At 38.9% G+C, this 18602-nt stretch overlaps 1 protein-coding gene across 10 annotated transcripts in view; it reads left to right on the top strand.

Moving 5' to 3' along the window:
• The first annotated feature begins 1344 nt into the window (after positions 1-1344).
• Positions 1345-18602, top strand: part of PIK3C3 (phosphatidylinositol 3-kinase catalytic subunit type 3) — a 69740-nt gene continuing 52482 nt past the window's right edge. For 6 of the 10 annotated variants that reach the window (XR_004495596.1, XR_004495597.1, XR_004495599.1 and 3 more), the window contains exons 1-7: positions 1346-1487; positions 3566-3754; positions 4248-4391; positions 6529-6658; positions 10516-10602; positions 12585-12680; positions 18489-18560. Coding sequence is in view for 5 of the 10 variants with exons in the window: in XM_033511415.1 (XP_033367306.1) it covers positions 1420-1487; positions 3566-3754; positions 4248-4391; positions 6529-6658; positions 10516-10602; positions 12585-12680; positions 18489-18560 (786 nt within the window). In the remaining 5 variants the exon portion in view is untranslated. Of the gene's footprint in view, positions 1488-3565; positions 3755-4247; positions 4392-6528; positions 6659-8355; positions 8377-10515; positions 10603-12584; positions 12681-18488; positions 18561-18602 lie in introns of those variants that run through there. The other 4 variants (XM_015653044.3, XM_033511413.1, XR_004495598.1 and 1 more) reach the window with 3 other exon arrangements.

The raw sequence follows: 18602 nt of genomic DNA, 5'->3' as shown, positions 1-18602 counted from the left end.
TTAGTCTGAAATGTGCTGTGAGAGAGAGCACCTGTCTGCTGTCCAACAATGTTCTAAGTATAGTGAGCTAGAGCAAAATAGCACTTTTTATACTTTTGTTCAGCAGCCCTGAGAAGTTCAGCAGTTATAGTGGATCATAAAACACAAAACTTCTGTTTGTCAATAGCTTTGCCTACATAAAGACAATAAGTGTAGGGCAAAAATGACTATACGCACATAGCATCTGTATTTATGTCACTTAAAGGTGCTCACAATCTGTATTAATTCCCAAAGCACTGAATATTTATTTTTTAAAAAAAATCACATGTTCATTTACAGTATTTTAGTTGTGGGTAGTTTCTGGCTGCCTGTGCCAGATGTAGAATCATTGTGTGACCCCCCATCCTGGTGAAGACCCTTTCCTTGAGCTGAGATTGTTTAACTTGTATGAAAACTAGTTAATTAATCATAATGGAGGGGCTTTGCTGAAAAAGTTATTAACTCTGACCTTCTGTGTATATATAATGGTGTAGTTGGATGCAGCCCTGAGCTCTGGGGGGAGCCCTGGTCTAGAGGACAGGGCCCTGGTCTAGAGAAGGTGTCCCTGGCCATAGCAGGAGGTTGGAAATAAAGCTTTATTCCCAAGCCAAACTACTCTATGAGGGTCCAAAGGAAGCCACGAGGATGGTGAAAAGTCTGGAGGTGAAGCCTTAAGACTAGTAGCAGAGGTCACTTGGTTTGTTAGGCCCAGAGGAGACTGAGGGGACATCTCATTGTGGTATTCGAGATTTTCATGAGGTGAAGAGGTAAGGATCACTTCACTCTTATATCCTATAGCAACCAGCAATAGGAGCTGAAAGAGTGGTGTAAAACTGAGTCAGGTGAGATTTAGGCTGGATTTCAGGAAAAGGTTTTCTTCCCTAGAGGGTGGCTGTGCAGTGGAACAGGCTGCCCAGGGATGTCAGCACCAAACCTGTCTGAGTTTAAGAAGCCCCTGAGCAATGCTCTCAGACATATGATCCCTACTCTGTAGTTGGGGCATCCTGTGCAGGGCCAGGAGCTCGATGATCCTTGTGGGTCCCTTCAAACTCAGGGTACTCTGTGATTCTGTGAGGCTGTTGCCAGGCTCCATCCCTCTCCGCCCTCAGGCGGGAGATGAGCCATCCCTCACACAGCCGGACCCGCAGCCATCTCGCTGCCCCGCGCGACCACGGCCATACTGCACCCCGCGCGCCCACGCTGCTCGGGGGGGGGAGGGGGGGGGGTGAGGGCAGGGGGGCCGGCGCCGCGGACGGCGGCCATTTTGGTCAAGGGCCGGCACCGATCCTTCCTCCCTTACTCAAGATGGCGGCGGCAGCGCATGCTCGGAGCGCGGCCGGGGAGGCCGGCACTGCTGCCCACGGGCGTTGAAGGGGCGGGCAGGGAGCAGCGTCGGCAGCCATGGGCGAGACCGAGAGGCTTTATTATGTGTACAGCTGCGACCTGGACATCAACGTGCAGCTGAAGATGTGAGTGAGCGGCGTCGGGTCTCAGTGGGAAGCGGTCACTGCCGCCCTGGGGGGGTACCGGGCCGCCGCCCCTCGGCGGGGTGCGCTGGTGTCGCAGCCCGGCGGTGCCCGGAGACCGGCGGTGCTGGCTCAGCTTCGGGTGCCGTGTCCCTGCCAGCGTCCCGGCCCGTGGGGAGGCTGACGGGACGGGGCTGGCGAGGGGCCGGGCTGGATCTGCGCTGCGGACGCGTGTCAGATGTGCCGTGTCCTCAGGTGCTCCAAGGCAGCGATTGTCAGTGAATGCTCGCATAGCCTTTCACCTGTCATAGGATCACAGATTGGTTTGCGGTACAAGGGACTTTTAAACCCTATACTGTTACACCCCCTGTCACGGGCAAGCACGGCTTCCACTATCCCGAGTTGGTCCCAGCCCCGTTCAGCCTGGCCTTTAACGCTCCCAGGGATGGGGAAGCCGCAGCTTCTCTGAGCAGCCTGTGCCAATACATCACATCCATCAATACCCTCACAATAAAGAATTTTTTTCTAATTAATCTAAAGCTGCACTATCTGAAGGCATAATTCCCCTGCCCTGTCACTACATGCTTTTGTAAATAGTCTTGCCAATTTTTTTCCTGTAAGTTCCCTTCAAGAACTGGAGGGCCACGAGTGTGTCACAGCTCACTCCTGAGTGTTAAGGGGAAGAGATAAACTGGTGACACTCTTCCTGCTTGTTTCCGTACTTGTGTGAAAGCATTGTGCTCTTAGTGGGCAGTTTTAGTGTAGAAAGATCTAGGTGCTGCAGCATGTAAATGTTATGTATTTCTACCTGAGCATGTGGAAGCACTTTTGTTGAAGCAGCAGTTACCACACAGTGATATAAATTTTTGTTTGTTTTTAAGTTCTTTTTCTTCATCACAGCAAAGAGATGCTTGGTGTAGGAGGGATGTGGCTGATTCTCAAATGTAGTGTACCCAATGGTGGTATGTTAAAGTATGTTTCACTTTTCTGGCAAGCTAACTTGGAGAAACTTATTAAGGGTTGTTTAACTTTTGAACAAGTGATGGTAGTGGAAGGTGGCCCTGCTCATGACAGGGGTTGGAACTGGATAATCTTTAAGGTCCCTGCCAGCCCACACTATTCTGTTCCATCAGGAGTCAGATTCACATGATCTCTTTGATATTTCTTTTCACCAAACAAAATTAAAACTAGCTTTTTTTTTTTTTTTAGCTTGAAGTGTTTATCATCCTTAGAATGTGTGGTGCTAGCTCCATGCAAGTAACTTGTTTGTTTACTCTGAAGTGTTTTTTTCATTGGAAACAAATACATGGAAAATGTGGAAACAAATAGGTTTTTGTTTGGTGGAGGATTGCTCTTACATGTTTTCCCATCACCACCACGTCACTTCCTTTTTCTTTTTAACTTGTGCATCCACAGACATCTAATGTGTATGACTGTTTTCATTGTAGTATAGCTGATGCCTGAGAAATTCCATCAATTCCTCTTAACAGTAACATTGCTGCAAGGCTTTAACCAAATTTTATTTGAACAATCTGCTTAATTGAGCTTTATTCTGTTGTGGATTTGAGAGATGATTGACTTCCAAAACCAGTCATACAATTAATAGATGTTAAAAAATAAAGATTTACTTACCATAATTGTTTTGGGTTTTATTTTTTCAAGTAGTATTTGGAATACATGTAATTTGGTGTTTGTTTTGTCTTTTTTTAGCAATAGCAGCATATGTCTTCTCATTTATTGTTGCCCTGCTTAAGGTCTGTCTGAGAATCCACAGGTTGTAGTAGAAAAAGTTACCTCCATTTAAAAGACAAACAAGTAATTCTTGCCTTCCCTGCTCTTCCCCCCACCCCCACCTAAATCAGTACAGCAATACATTCCGTGTTTGCTCAGCATTTCACATCCTGAGTTCCTCTCTGGTGTTTGGATTTCACTACAAACAAGTCATGCAAAGTGAGGATAGCCTCAGTACTGGGTAATCTAAATATAAGCTATAGAAATGTAATAGGATTTCTACTATGGATAGAATACCTTTTGGTTTATTTATGTTTTCTCCTTTTCTTCCCCTGCCCTCTCCCTCATAGAGGAAGTCTGGAAGGGAAAAGAGAACAGAAAAGCTACAAAGCTCTCCTAGAGGATCCGATGCTGAAGTTCTCGGGACTCTACCAAGAGACTTGCTCTGACTTGTATGTAACTTGTCAGGTGTTCGCAGAGGGGAAGCCTCTTGCTCTTCCAGTTAGAACTTCCTACAAGGCTTTTAGCACTAGATGGAAGTAAGTGGCTTGACTTTTATTTCATGTTGCTCATAGTTCGTGGGGCATCAAGTATTTGTTTCTGGCAGGAAGATTTTTTTTCTGTTGTCTTCTTCAAAATGGCTTTTGTTTCTTCAAGTGTCCCTATGGTTAGTGTTATCCATCCAGCACAAAACCAACCTTTTTGTGTAAAAGGTAAGTGATAAAATTCTTACTTGTGGACTTAGGCATGTCTTGCTACTTAAGTAACTTCTGGGTCCTGGAGTGATACATTTTCATCCTGTTCGCTGACAGCCTGATCCTTGCTACTCAGTCATCAAGACAGAATATTTTTCTTTTGGTCTGTAGCCTTTTAGTCATGCTCCAGACAGGTGTTTGAATGTAAAAGCCCACAAAAAAATAGTCCATCTGCCCTAAGAAATTTTTATTTTGAGGAGAATCTGGGTTGTGTAAACTAATAGAGAGTAACTTGAATTGTAAAGCTTTATGACTAATGAAGAGTGTTTCTCTGCAGCTGGAATGAGTGGCTGAAACTGCCTGTGAAGTATCCAGACCTGCCTCGAAATGCTCAGGTGGCTCTGACCATCTGGGATGTGTATGGACCTGGTAAAGCTGTTCCTGTGGGAGGAACAACGGTCTCGCTCTTTGGAAAATATGGGTATACTGCTTTTTCTTATCTGGTGCAAATCTGAAGCTCACCTGTGAATAGTAACATAGCATGGTTATGAGAAATAAGTTTATAAATATTTTCTAAACTAGGTTAACAGTTCCGTGTTTGAAGAATCAGATGTGTAGGTGTTTCGCTCCACTTATTCCTGAGTGTAATTTCACACTTGCTCCAGTGTTGTATAAAACAAGTCTTCTGTATAACACCTTGGATTTTAAGATGGCAAGTGCTGAAATTAGTTCACATCTACACGCTTGTAATGCATGGATGCCAGTACTGATTAATTTTAAAAAAAATTAATTGGCTTGCAATTAGGCTGTGAATGCACTGTTATCTATAGGGAGTAAAATTTCACTCAGTAAATCAGCACTTTTCAAAGTTAATATGTTATGATCCAATAGAGGGTGTGTTCAGTAAATTTGTGGATGATAAGACTAAGGTGGAAGGATTACAAGTGTGCTGGAATGCTAAGTAGTCTGAAAAAATAGGTTGTGGTCTAAGAAAGATTATGAGGCACAGGAGTTGTTTTTTTCAATTGATTGTTATCATATACAGAGAGGGGAGCAGTCTGAGTTTAGTGTGAATCTTAAATTTTGTGTGGTTTAGCATCGTGGTCCTCTTGTAAAATGTGCAAAGAACATTGACTACATAAGCGGTTTACAAGTATGAGCATCAGAGACACATACACTTTTCCTTTCCTTTTCTTATTCTTTCCTTTTCCACTCAGCTGGGCTGTGTTCTGTTCTTGCCAACCAACTTCAGTCAAATTTCTGACTACTGGGAGTCTTTATCGTTGAATGTATAACAAATAGGTGTGATGAAGGAAGTGTTATGCCTAGGCAGACTGAAAAAGAAGAATGTAGGAACATTTTTCTAGTATGTACATACAGCTGAAAAATGGGGAGAAATAGCCTGTTTTGTCTTGCCAGTGGATGAGAAGAAATAAGATTAGACTGAAGTGCAGGAAAACTTTAGATTATCATTAGGAAAGCTGCTCTAATGATGCTTGAATGCAGAAAGTGACTATAGAGAGAGGTTGTATTTCTTTCATTGAGGATACTGCTTTAACAAAAAAGAATGACATTGCCTTAAGGCAAAAAAATTGAATCTGATCAATTGGACTGTGCCCCAAAGACTGCTGGTAGCTGTTAAAGCCTGAAAGCACAAAAGATAAAAATAAATTTGATTTATAAGTATTATTTCCAGCATTTGGAACTTGCATGAAATAGATGGAGAGAAACCAACAAAAATTTTTGAATGTTGTAATTTTTAAATTAAAAGCCTTGTAGTACTAATCTATGTGATGTGTAAATTCAAGGTCAGATGGTCTTTCTAATTGTTATTTCTCATTTTTAATGGTTCACTTTTTAAAATGTTCCTGTCAGATGTATTTGCCTGAAGTTGTTAGAGTTAAATGATCAGCTTTTATTGGCAAAGATAATGCACTTCATTCCTTGGGCCATCTTTTAGGGGAGGATCAGCACATATATGCAAGGTAAGCAGGGTTTTGCAGAGGAAAGATGTGGTCAGTTACCCTGCAAGGTTCTGTTCACTGCACATTTTCAATTATCAATTCAATTTCAAGCATTGATAGAGAAAGTGGTGTGTGAAGAGTTGTGAAGTTTTTTTGCTTGGTGTGTTTTTTTTCTGTTTTTTATTTGGCAGCTCAGGAGGCTGCTTTATGCCTGTTGACCTTCAAATGCAACTTAGATGGATAGTTTTCTGGTTGATTTTTTTCATACTGGCAGACCTAGGGTTACTGTCATAATTTGCAAGTCAAGAAGAATACTTTCTTCTTCATTAGAAATAAAAAAACTATGAAGTCAAGCTCTCTCCTCATTTTGTGTTTGTACCACTGCACTGGCTTTGGGAATTACCCATTTTTCTTCCACTTGCCAAATAAGTTATCTCTGACTCCACAATTTTCTTCTAAACTCCATGTGCCAGTGATACAAAGGCTGTAGAGAACACAAGGTGTGAGGCACTTTTGCAGTAAAATTCAATTATGCAATTTTGTAGTTTTGGTGAAGGAAGCCACTTAATTTGTTTGCAGCAGCTGCTGAACTTTGATTCTTGACAGATGTATTATTTTGAATTTTCTGAAGTGATTCTGCATTTTTCCCTTCAGTATGTTTCGACAAGGAATGCATGACTTGAAAGTTTGGCCCAATGTAGAAGCTGATGGCTCCGAGCCCACCAAAACTCCTGGGAGAACCAGCAGTACAGTCTCTGAAGATCAAATGAGCCGCTTGGCAAAGGTAATGGAATAGCAAGTAACATTTAAAATGTTTGTGACAAGCATGCACTCACTGGAGACAAATGAAAACAGCTTCCTGTGCTGTTTTCTCATGTGAGAGCTCTCTTCCTTTGGTTAAATAGGTGTTTCACAGGATTTATATAAAGGAGTAAAGCAGATAAAATTTAATTGCTTCTGGAGTGTTTTTTTTTTAAAATCTTTTAATGCGCATAGCATTCTGTTGGAACAACTTAAGATCTAAATTCTTTCTAAAGAATGAAAATGTGAATATACCTTGAGGATACTTAAAGCCGAAATTCTATCAGGTTTAATAAGAGCATCTCCTAACAGTGACTTGTGAGGACAGTCTGGTTTCTCCATCCATTAGCTTTGAGGCTGTCTGGCATAGTGTTCAGAACTGTGTGACATACCTCTGCATTAGAAAGAACTTGAGTAGAACTTCAAAAATTAACCCAAGTTTCATTCATTTAAGCTCATGAATATGTATATTAGTATTTTCACCTCCAAGCTTTTGATGGCGGAGTATATTTTTGCAATCAAAACTACTGGAATTCATCAGTGTGTTAGTGGACTGTTTCACTATCTGATCTCTGATTATTCAGGTAAGCTTAACCCAAGCTTTCCAAACTCCTCAGTCCACTTATTCAGTGATTCAGTGATTCACATATTCAGTGAGCTTTTTCTTAATCTTAGTCTCCCAGGTTTTATATGCACCTTGTAGGACTCACACTGAAAGAACCATTTTCTCATCTAAAGATTTATGACAGTGATAAATTAACTTCCATTTAAAGGTCTCTGTTTTATTAGTGCAGTTTGCACTGAATTTGTAATGGAAAATTCATTAAAGCCTCTGGTGCCCTGTTTCTTGATCACAGTGGAATAAATGCCCTCTGACCTAAGGAAACTCTGTAGAGAGATGCTAAATACCAAGTCTTATTTCCAGTTCATCACATGTGATGTATGTAGTGGTTTTCTGAGAAAGGCATTGAGAGTGTTGGCCATCCCTTTCATGTTAGTTCTGTTATGCAAGCATTGCCATTCTCTCTCTCTAGCTCCAAAAAGTACAAATAAAGTAGAGTACTTCAGTCTTAAAATAGCTTATTCTATTTTAGCCTGGTTTTTTTGGCAATTGGAAGATGATGGCCCAAGGCCTCTGAGAAATAGGTGGGAATTCTTTCACATCCCATTTGAGAGTTGTAGTTAATGGCTAATAGAAAGCTAGTAGCATCACTGCTCCCATTCTTCTCTTCTGTAAGCTGTTTTGGGAGATGATAATTTCTGAAAGAGTTGTGTTTTTACTGATATTTTGTTATGTTTTTTTTAATAAAACCATTTTACCATCAGATGTTAGGGAAATTAGTAGGGTTTCTGAGTAGCGTGTGTATGGGAACTTTCATTTGCACAGCTGTTTACACAGCAGAGAAAGTTCTTGTAATGTGTCACCCCTAAATAGCCTTTGTTCAAACACAATCAGCTTCAGTTTTTCTGCGATTTATTCACAGAATAAGTGTCTGAATGCCTCCTCATGCTACTCCGTGTGAAGGTATATTTAAATATAGGTAAAAAGACTAAGACTTGGGTATGTACACAGTGAGTTTGTGTGGACTTTGTTTTTCTTGGTTTGGGTTTTTTTTTTGTTTATTGAACAGACTTGTCCAGTGTTGTGGTATTGGTTGATATCTGGTACCAGAGCCCAAACTAGAGTCCTTCAGATAACAGGTAACTTTGGAGAAGAGCTTGTGAAAAGTATTTTCTCCATCTGAAAGATAACTTCTCTTGACATGCTTCTGAGTTTATGTCTGTATGTGTTTTTTATTGTTACAAGGAATTGGTATAAAACCAATGACTAGGTGGTCAAGGAGTTGCATCCTTTTACCTTAAATAATTGATATTGTGGCAAGTCTTCCCTTTCATGTTGAGGTGCCATATGGTTGTGCTCTCACGAAACACATGAATGTTGCTAGTAAAACTGCACCTGATGAAAAAAACATGCCTTTGCATTCTGGAGGCATTATGAATGCAGCTTTTTTGTGTACTAAGGAATACTAATGGGAAGAGTGTGGAATATTTTGGCATGCTCAAACATGAATGACATTAAGATGTTTCTCCCATGAGTGGTGTGTTAATTTATTCTACTTAAACTTAAAGTACTCTAGGTCTTTTTGATCCATTTATTTCCCTCACACTTTCTGCTGGCTGAATGAAATTAGATAATAATAATGCTGAGATACTGTCTAAAGGGATGCATCATGCTTTGTAGCTGATGATGAATGCTTCTTTCCTTGAAGGGGATACACCAGCTTCTCTCTTATTTTAAACTTTAAATATTAATTCAAGACAACAGTTCTTTATGTGTATCTGTATTACAACTTTTTCCTCTATAAGGGTGGTTTAAAGGTTTAAAATATTAATAATTTTCTTCTGAAACACACAAAATAACTTTTTTTTACTTTATTCTCTTGTGCAGTGAACAAGAAAATGAACTAAGAATTTGTGACCAAGTTTTTTTTCCCCAAGATTTTGATTAGACTGACTTTAGACCAACATACTTGTGCCTGTACTGTTAAGACATCAGTGAGGATTTGAGGGAGAATACTGTACAGTTGGTGCAAACTCTTCACTTCTCTATCTTTGCAGTCATTTTTATTTTTAGTGTACCTCCAGTGTTGAGCTATGGAAGGTCTAGTGCATATATCTGACAGACTGTGCAACCTGGACATCTCCCACTGTACCCCAAGTCTTAAATACTCTGTGTTGTTTTTCTGTACTTAGACCATCTCCAGTTCCGTGTGGAAGCAGCAGGCTGCTGTTGTGTTCTCCTGCATCCAGTACCTTCATTCCTGTTGTCCTAGGTCTCTGTATGTAGCCTGTCCCCTAGCTAGGCAGAAAGTGACACTTGGTGTCACTGTATGGTGTGTTCACACTCAGATGCTCATGGGTGGGCAGGCTGACCACAGAACAAAGTTAATGTAATAATGGTTGTAACCTATTTCCTAATAAGAGTAATTTTAAGGGGTCTCTTTGCTACCCGTTTTTTAGACAGATACTAATTTCTTTAGGAGATGAAGGAGCTTCATGTTTTCTAGTCCCTCTGCTTCTCCTGCATTCTGAAATAATTACTAATTTTTTTTTGAAGAACAATTGTCATTCCTTAGCAGCTGAAAAAGCAGTCTTCCTATTTGTGTGGTCTACTTCTGGATGTTTCATAAACAATTGTGTTAGCGTATCTGAAATGACAAGTAGTATGCTCTCATCTTATCTTCCGTTCTTAATGAGTCCTTTAAACAACTTTCTTGCTATTGCTACAGCAATTTGTAAACATAGGAAAGAAACTTGAGCTACTTATCAAATGACTGCGAGAGAGAGCAAGCTGTCTATGACTTGGTCTGAGATCTTCAGTTGACCCAGTTATAGTCCCAGTCTGGAAACCTTTAGATAAGGCTGACACAGGCAGAATTATTCAGTATGGATAATTTTTGAAGTACTTAATTTTTGTTTGGCTTGGTGAGTTTTATTGTATGAAACAGTAATACAAAAATAGGATGCCTTTCTTACATTACTTTAGTTAAGAAATAAGTTTCTGTTTTTGCTGTGTTAAAAATGCAAAGGTGATGTGCTTAGATAATTATTATGGTCTTTGCTGGGATTGGTATTTTAGATAGTAGACTTACTTTTATGGCATGGTTTGGCTGTTTACGAGGTGTGTAGTGTGTTACTTTGTGTATGCTGTACAAGGTGAGGTTTTTTTCAATTCCTTTATTTTTTTCCTCTGACTTTATATTAGTATCTCTGTTACAGCTTTGGTGTTCTTCTTGCTCTGAGGAATTTAAATGTTATCATTGTGGTTTTTTTATGCAGCTCACCAAATCTCATCGGCAAGGTCACATGGTGAAAGTGGATTGGCTGGACAGACTCACCTTTAGAGAAATAGAAATGATCAATGAGGTAAGTCATTGTACATCAGGTTTGGAGTTTTGGGGGGTTTTGTCGTGCTAATATGAACCTTCACTTGTTTAGGAGATGTAACTCTCTTAACTGCTTGTTTTTTTTCTTCAACTGCCAGTGCATAGGGTAAAGGAAAAAGTAATTCTCTGGAAGCCTGAAGTTGTTATTACTTTAGCAATAATGAGAATCATAGAATAGATTTAAAGGCCATCTAGTCCAAGACCTCTGCAATGACCAGGGACGTCTTCAATTGGATCAGGATGCTCTGGGCCCTGTCCAGGCTGACCTTGAATGTTTTTGGGGATGAGGTTTCTACCATCTCTCTGGACAACCTGTGCCAGTGCCTCAGCACTCCCACAGTAAAGTTCTCTCACATCATGCCCTTGTCTAAAGTGCCTCTCCAGCTCTCCTGCAGGTCCCCTTTAGGTGCTGGAAGGGCCTCTAAAAGCCCTGGAGCCTCCTCTTATCCAGGGTGAACACCCCCAGATCTCTCAACTTGTCTGCAGAGGAGGGGTACCCCTGCCCTTGGGGTATCTTAGTGGCCTCCTGGACTCCCTCCATCAGGTCCACATCTTTTTCATGTGAAGGTCCCAGAGGTGGATGCAGCTCTGCAGTTGGGGTCTCACAGCACAGAGGGGCAGAGTTTCCTCCCTTGACCTGCTGCCCACCCTGCTGAGGAGCAGCTCAGTACAGAGTTGGTTTTAGGGCAGCCAGTGCATGTGGCCAGGTTATGTCCAGCATTTCATCCACCATGGTACACACCTGTCTTAGCTGTTTTCAACTTCAAGTGAACTTGATCATGGAAGACAGGCTTTATTAATAATTTGGAACAGCTTGGAACAAACACTGTTAGGCATGACTAACTTATCTCTAGGATTTAGATTGTGATGGGAAGCTTTTTAGACATTTGGCCTGTTCCTTGGCTTCAGACCTGTTCAGCTTTACTTTTTTAACTTTGGTTGCTGAGAAGACATTTGTAAGTTTTGAAGGAATATTTAAAAAAAAAATAAAAATCTGTTAGTTTAATGCCTAAATGGGATTTTAACCCTCATTGAGCAAAATCAACTCAAACTCTTTAATTTGGTATGCACGTCTTGCACAGAGCACTGCTTTTTCCTGAGCCCTGAGAGTTTTGTTGTCTTATTGGTAACTAGAGCTTTGAAAGTCAGATTCTTTTTTAAACTAAAATCCGTGTTTTATAAGTCTTCTAAATATGTTGATTTTTTTTAGAAATTAGCCTATCATCTTTATTATCCTTTTTTTTTCTTTCATTTTTCCTCTTCACTGACAGTAAAGTACAGTGAAATAAGTTTCAAGACCTGTGCTTTAAACAGGAAACTACTTCATCTATGGTGGAAAGTCAAGCTATTTTGAATGCATTAAATGAACTGAAATTACTCATTGTTAAACTTCTTTCTTGTTTTCCACCCAGATATTAAAATTTTAAGCACTTTTTCTAGGTAAAGCATTTAAAAAATGAGCAAATCTTCCTCTGAAGATCAATAAGCTGCAAATCTAATCTTGTAGTCCTTAAGTTTATTTTGTCTCTTTCATGAAGTTGGTTTAAAAAAATGATTTGGTTTTGCTATATCTTCTGGTATTTTTGCTTTGATATACATAAATATAGGTAATGATTTAGGAAAAAAAAACAAACACCAACTACCCAGAGGTCATCTGATTATTCTGCATTTCATTTTTTTATACCTTTAGCCCACAGTTGGAAGCTGCTGATGAAAACAGGTTTTCATCTGTTAAGTACGAATATGTATCATGAAGTGGGAATGTAAGGTAGTAAGAACTTCAGGAAGGTGATATAGTCTCAAGTAGTTCTATGAAATGATTAACTAAATAATTGCTACAACAGCTGATAACCTAATTAATCAGTTACAGCACAAAGGATGTAGGGTAATTGCTGTGCTGAGAATGCCGAAGATTGATGCCCTGCAATAAATGATACACATCTGTGGTGGCTCTTTCCTCAGAGGGAAAAACGAAGCTCCAATTTTATGTACCTGATGATTGAATTCCGTTGCGTCAAGTGTGATGATAAAGAATATGGAATAGTTTACTACGAAAAGGTATGTGCCCTGCAGGCTTTATGGTTGTCTTTAAAAAGCAGCATATGCACCTAAAATGAATGGGTTTTTCTGCTGAGATGAAATATCCTGCTGCAGTAGAGGAGCAGACAGCTGTCAGTGGCAACTGTTTATGTACATATAAATCAAATAGTATAGATGCAGCAAGATTGCAGATGTCAGTCATTTGTGTAATAGAGTTCAAGATTACAAAATTTAACAAGTGTAAGTGATTAAAAACTTTCTGATTTATAGTTCCTTCAGTCATCCAGCAGTACTTTCCTAGTAGCTGTATGTAAAATTATGACTTAGATCTGGAGGAAATGTACCTGTATGGAGTGGTAATTTTGTAAAAGATGAGTTATTAAAACTTTGCACAGGAGCTATGCAGGTGAACATTTTCTGTGAAATGAACAAATACAAATAGAAGTTTAGTCTTTTGTACTGAAAATGCTGTGGAGTAATTAAGTAAAAGGCTTCTGGATTGGAATATCTTTCATCTTGCTGTTTATGAAACAGATCTGCAAAGTAAAGCCTTCATATTTTTGTGAAGTTAAAATTTAATGGGATGAGGGATTAACAGTGAACAGTGAGCTTAACAGACATCAATGTGGTATTGGAAGGCATTATCACTCTTAAGGTCCTGTGTATTGTGAAAAGACCACTAAGATGGAAAAAGCAGCATAGCTGTAATCCTGGTTTCAAATAAAATTGTTTCTTAGATTTTTCGTTGTGTTTGGATTTGTAAGAAGTCAGAAAGCTACTGAATAATGCAGCTTTATTGGAAAGAGGAAGAAGGGAGAAGAAAAACTTCAGAGTGCTCCTGAGACCAGGGACACTAATTTTAAGCAGCATTTATTTTGGGAATTTTAAAAAAACTTAATTTGGGACACAAAATGTTAACATGATGGAAAATAGATTGCAAATATTTCTGTTTATTTGACTGTTACTGGTTGATCTGGACTGAAAGAGCTGTGATCTAACTTCAAGTTCTTGAAGAAGGCAGTGAAAAACACAGTAATAAATAGCAAAAATCAGGATTTAAAAAAAAAAAAAAAGGATCAGAATCTGCTTCAACTATTTGATATATTGCAACTAAAGACTTGGAGTTTTTTTGCTTTCAGGAATGTTTTCTGAGGGCACAGTTTGGTTGGAGGGGTAGAGAGCTGATTTGATTTTGTTTTGGTGACTTCGTTTTTATTTTAATTTCTTGGTAAATTTTGGTTTCTTCTTTAGTTTCTTGGTGAATTTAGGTAATGTGGGTGAAAGTGTGTCTTAGGCAGCTGTCTAGTTGTTTAGCATTTCTTTTTTTGGGAGTGTACAGTGAGACCTCTCTACACATTTGATATCTTTTTGCCTTTAGAATAGCTTTTTTCACAGTGCTTCTGTACGCTTAACCTAGAACCAACAACTGTAGAGGACTGTGCTGTTGCAAAGCTATCTTGTGTTACTAATCACAGTGAAACCTACAATGTGTCAGGTTTCCCCAAGAACAAAATTAAATTATTTACTTCTGTGGAGATTAAGGAAATACTCATCTGGAGAGCATGAGACCATGCTCTTTACATGAGACCATGCTATACCTTTCACAGTTGCAAACATAGGAGCATGTGGCTTTGTGTCCTCGTGGCTTTTTTCTTTTTATAAATGAACATAGCATTCCTGAAAATGACTTCTCTCCCTTACCTCCAGCAAACTGCCATTTTAGATGAATTCCTGATTTACACACATGGCTTTTTTCCCCCATTATTATGGTTTTATAGATGTGCACAATACAGGAAAGAGGATTCAGACTCCAAGCATGCATCTGTCTTTTAGCAGATGTTTCTGAAGCATATTAAAAGTGCATGAACAGAATAACTATGAATTGGCTGCTCTTGAAGAAATAAAGTAACTGAATGTGTAATAGTACATATTAGAGCTATAACTAACTGCAATTTGAGGGATTTGTTGTTACAAAGTAGCTTTGCAACAAGTTCTTGACCCTTTTCTGACAGCAGTAGGAAATGATACATAAATTAGTGCCTGTTTTCTCAGTTTTGTCATGCTTCCAATTACAGTCTGCCGTCTTTGCATCAGGCATCACCAATCCAGTGCACCAAGCATAATGAAAGAAGGTTCTGTTGTCACCTGCCTGTGACCGATAGTCTTAGCGGAGATTACTTGTCACTGTTTTGTTGATATATTTGTTTTCAAGTGTTTAGGAAGAACTAGCCTGTTAAACAGCGACCGATAGGATTTGAGGTTCTTTGACTTGGCATTCAATTACAGTGAAGTGAGCTGGAGGTGTCTCTTTCCATGTTCTCTGTTAACTTCATTTAAATACAACATTCAAGACGTGAGGGATAGGGTCTGCTAGTAATGACAGCATCACTTTTGATTCTCCATTTAGGCAGAAATTCTGTGTAACTTACCATATACAAATAACACCAGCATTTATCACTAATATATTTTTGTGCAGGTTTCAAGTGAAGCACATCTTTGGATAAATGATTGCACTGCTGCATCCAGTTTATTAAAAAAGATAAATAAATTTGATTGTCAGAGATCTTTTCATGTATTTAAAGGAAGAAGTAATGTCTACACTACTTCTGTCATTTTTTTTTTTTTTAGTGGGGGAGATGTTCGTTTGCATTTGTGGTACTTTAAATGGTGTTTTGGTTAAAGAATAGGATAAATAGAGCCTCTTTATTTATGCTCTGAAACTGATTTTTGGGCTAGTACAGGGGGATGTTGCTGATTTGGAAGATTCTGCAAATTTTGTGGACCGTATTAAATGGATTCTAATATTTGCAAAAAGTCACACACCTTACTGTGAAGACCTTATTGTAATGAAATATCTGCAGAGCTCTGTAACACCACAGTTTAAAGCAAATTAGTGCTGTTTTGTACTGATGTTGCTTTTGTTTCTTGGTGGCAAAATAGCAGGTCTTCTCAGGGTCTGGCTATGCTAGGAAGTGTTGCAGCCAAGAGGAACAGATTCACAGGGGGAAGAGGCTGCTAAAGCCCCAGTGTCTACACTATGTTCTTGTGCTCTGGTCTGTCTTTCCTCTTCCCACATGGTTGTTGACAGTTAGAGAATGTCAGGGAATTCTGAGATTTCCATGAGGTGAACTAAAGCTGTCTGCATGGGCATGATCAGGAAAGACACTTCAAAAGGATGCACTTGGCCAAATTCAAGTGCTAATTGGTTTGGTTTAGTAAGTTTATATGGTCAGGGTTGTCATGCTGCACCTGTTGCTTTCAAGGTATAATGGAGAATTACAGAAGGGTAGTTAAACATCTGACATTCTTCACAGGACAGCTAATGTCACTGTGCCTACTTGAGTATTTCATTAAACAGTCTGTTTCAAAATGGTCACTCTTGACTCCATAACTTGTCCCACGAATGCTTGGAAATACTTGATTTCATGGCAAGTTTTGGTTGAGCTTCCGGCTTTGTTCTGTCATGCAGTGAAACACTGAGAATGGTTTTCCTGGTGCTTGAACTGAATAGCTCGAACTTGTCAGCTTCACTCTACAGCATAATTTGACTGCATTTAAAGAGTTTAAAATAAAGTCATTATCATGATTCTTTTGAAAGGTTCCAAAAAGAGTTGCCAGCAATGAATGTACAAATCATTCTTTTAACACTAGTCTTGTGGAGAAAAACTCCTTAACCTTCATTTATAAACATTTTGACATGACACACTGGAAGGCTTTGCTCGTTTATTAATTATTTTTTTTTAGTTTTGTAAGTAAGCAAACTTTAGACAGTAGTGCTTTTATCATTGTCATCCTAATGAGTTTTGAATTTTTAATGTCTGCCACATACTTCTAATTATGAGGTAAGTGCTCCACTTTTACTAGTCTGAAACCTTTCCTTTTCCAGGAATGTATCTGATTTTTTTTTTTTTTTCACTGAAGGAAAGATACAGCAATGGGTGTTACTACTGCTTATCCCTAGAGAATCCTCATAGGACATGATACTCTAAAAGTTTGAATGCTTTTTAGTAGCAAGTTAGTAGCTTGTTGCTACTGAATCCCCTCCTGTGTCAAGTCTTTCATACAAGGTCTTCATGTCAGGGTTCTAAACAGAGTGGAGACTTGTCATTTGGAATTGGAATCTTTTATTTCTGTAACGGCAAAGTCACATTGCATCCTTATAATTTAGAACTGGAGGATAAAGTATTGGTAGATAGAAATCAGTCTGACATCAAATGTGCTTCTGAAAAGAAGGATTCCCCCCACCTGCAACAATTTCATTGTTTTTTATATAACTTGGCTTTATGAAACTGTGACATAATCTGAGCATTCTACCTGGTGAGATGGCAGAGGCTTAGTACAATGTGAATGCTGATCTGTCACTGTGACTCCAACCCAGTTTAGTCTATTGTTAGTGATGCAGCATATGATGTCATTATGGAAATACTTCAGTGCTATTATTTCTGTGCCGTGACGTCAGAGCTAAGTTCATTATTTAGGCAGTATGCTTTCAGAACAAAGATACTGTAAACAAATGTCATCTTTGCCTCTTCAATGTTTGCATGCATCCTTTTTTTAAAATACTAATGAGAAAAGCAACCTGCTCATGTTTTGGGACCATCGCCAGTGACAGGCAGCCTGTATGTTTAATTCTCTTAACTAGGAAGAATATGTGTGTTCTTAATGCTTTTACTTTGACTTTTGTCAAAATAGTTTCTTCAGAAAGGCATAGGACACTAGTAAATACAATTAAGTGTCTTTCTGAAGAAGCATTTTAATAAGAAGAAATATTTTACTGTAGCCACCAACACAAAATTTATGTAGTAGGAAAAAAATATATTACTCCTGGGGGGTTAATGGAAATTTTAACTCATGTATCTTGTTAGCGACGAATGATTCTCCCCCTTGAAACAACCTCTCCTTTGAAAGTTACCTCTGAAAAGTATAAAAGTAAAGCTGTCCCAAAGGATATATGTGGTTGGAAAAGTAGAAAAAAAAAGAGGGTGAGGGCAGAAAGAACCTGAGCAAGTTACCTCAAAACTTCATGGTGGAAATGTTGATATGTCAAAAAAATATTCTGATCTAAGATTTACAGCAAAATAAATGAAAATAAACTAAGTATAAATATAGCAGAACACATGTTATGCTGAGCTTGTGTTGTTCTGAGTTTGACAGTTTTATTCTGTATTTTAAATTAAATGTCCTTTCACAGCTTTTATTAATGCTTAGTTACCCTATGAAGGTTACAAAGCACAAAACCACACTGCTGTTATCTGGAAGACAGAGTTGCTACTTTCGTAATATGGTGGCAGGGTTTTAATTTTTTTTTTATTTCTGTCTGATTCAAACAGGAATCTTCTCCCTTCCTTATTTAGGCAGCACACATTAGACTCTTAAGCATCTAGTCTTTGACAGATATAGTTACATATATCTTTCTGTATTTATCTATGTTGAACATTTAGGAGATATATTCTGCAAGGTGGTGCTGTTTTCTAGACATCTGTTCAGGTTTGGTGGAAATACAGAGCCTGGTTTTGTTTCTCTTCAGGCTTCCAGAGGACATGTGACAATGGTGGCAAATTTCTCCTCTCACCTGTGTGCCAGCATAGGAGTGAGCTGTCAAGCTGTGTCTCCTCCGGTGAACTTTCATGTCTTGCCACATCATTTGTCATCTGGGAAAAAGACAAACAATAAAAATAATCTGTTTATTATTTTATTTTTTCCCCTTTCAACTGTCAGATGTCGAATCATTTTTCCACTGTAGTAGAGTTTACAATGCGTTAATATGATATATTTTCTCCTTAAAAGTTGAGATGTTTAATATGCCCTCAACTTTTTGTCATTCAGGATGGTGATGAGTCATCTCCAATTTTAACAAGTCCTGAAATTGTTAAGATTCCAGATCCCCAGATGTCTATGGTAAGCATGCTCCATGTAATGCCATCTGTATTACAGTTACCA

This window comes from Parus major, chromosome Z (assembly GCF_001522545.3).
Source record: "Parus major isolate Abel chromosome Z, Parus_major1.1, whole genome shotgun sequence".
In the NCBI taxonomy this organism is placed as follows: domain Eukaryota; kingdom Metazoa; phylum Chordata; class Aves; order Passeriformes; family Paridae; genus Parus; species Parus major.
The sequence above is the reverse complement of the archived record's forward strand: the minus strand, read 5'-3'. Positions and strand labels throughout refer to the sequence as shown.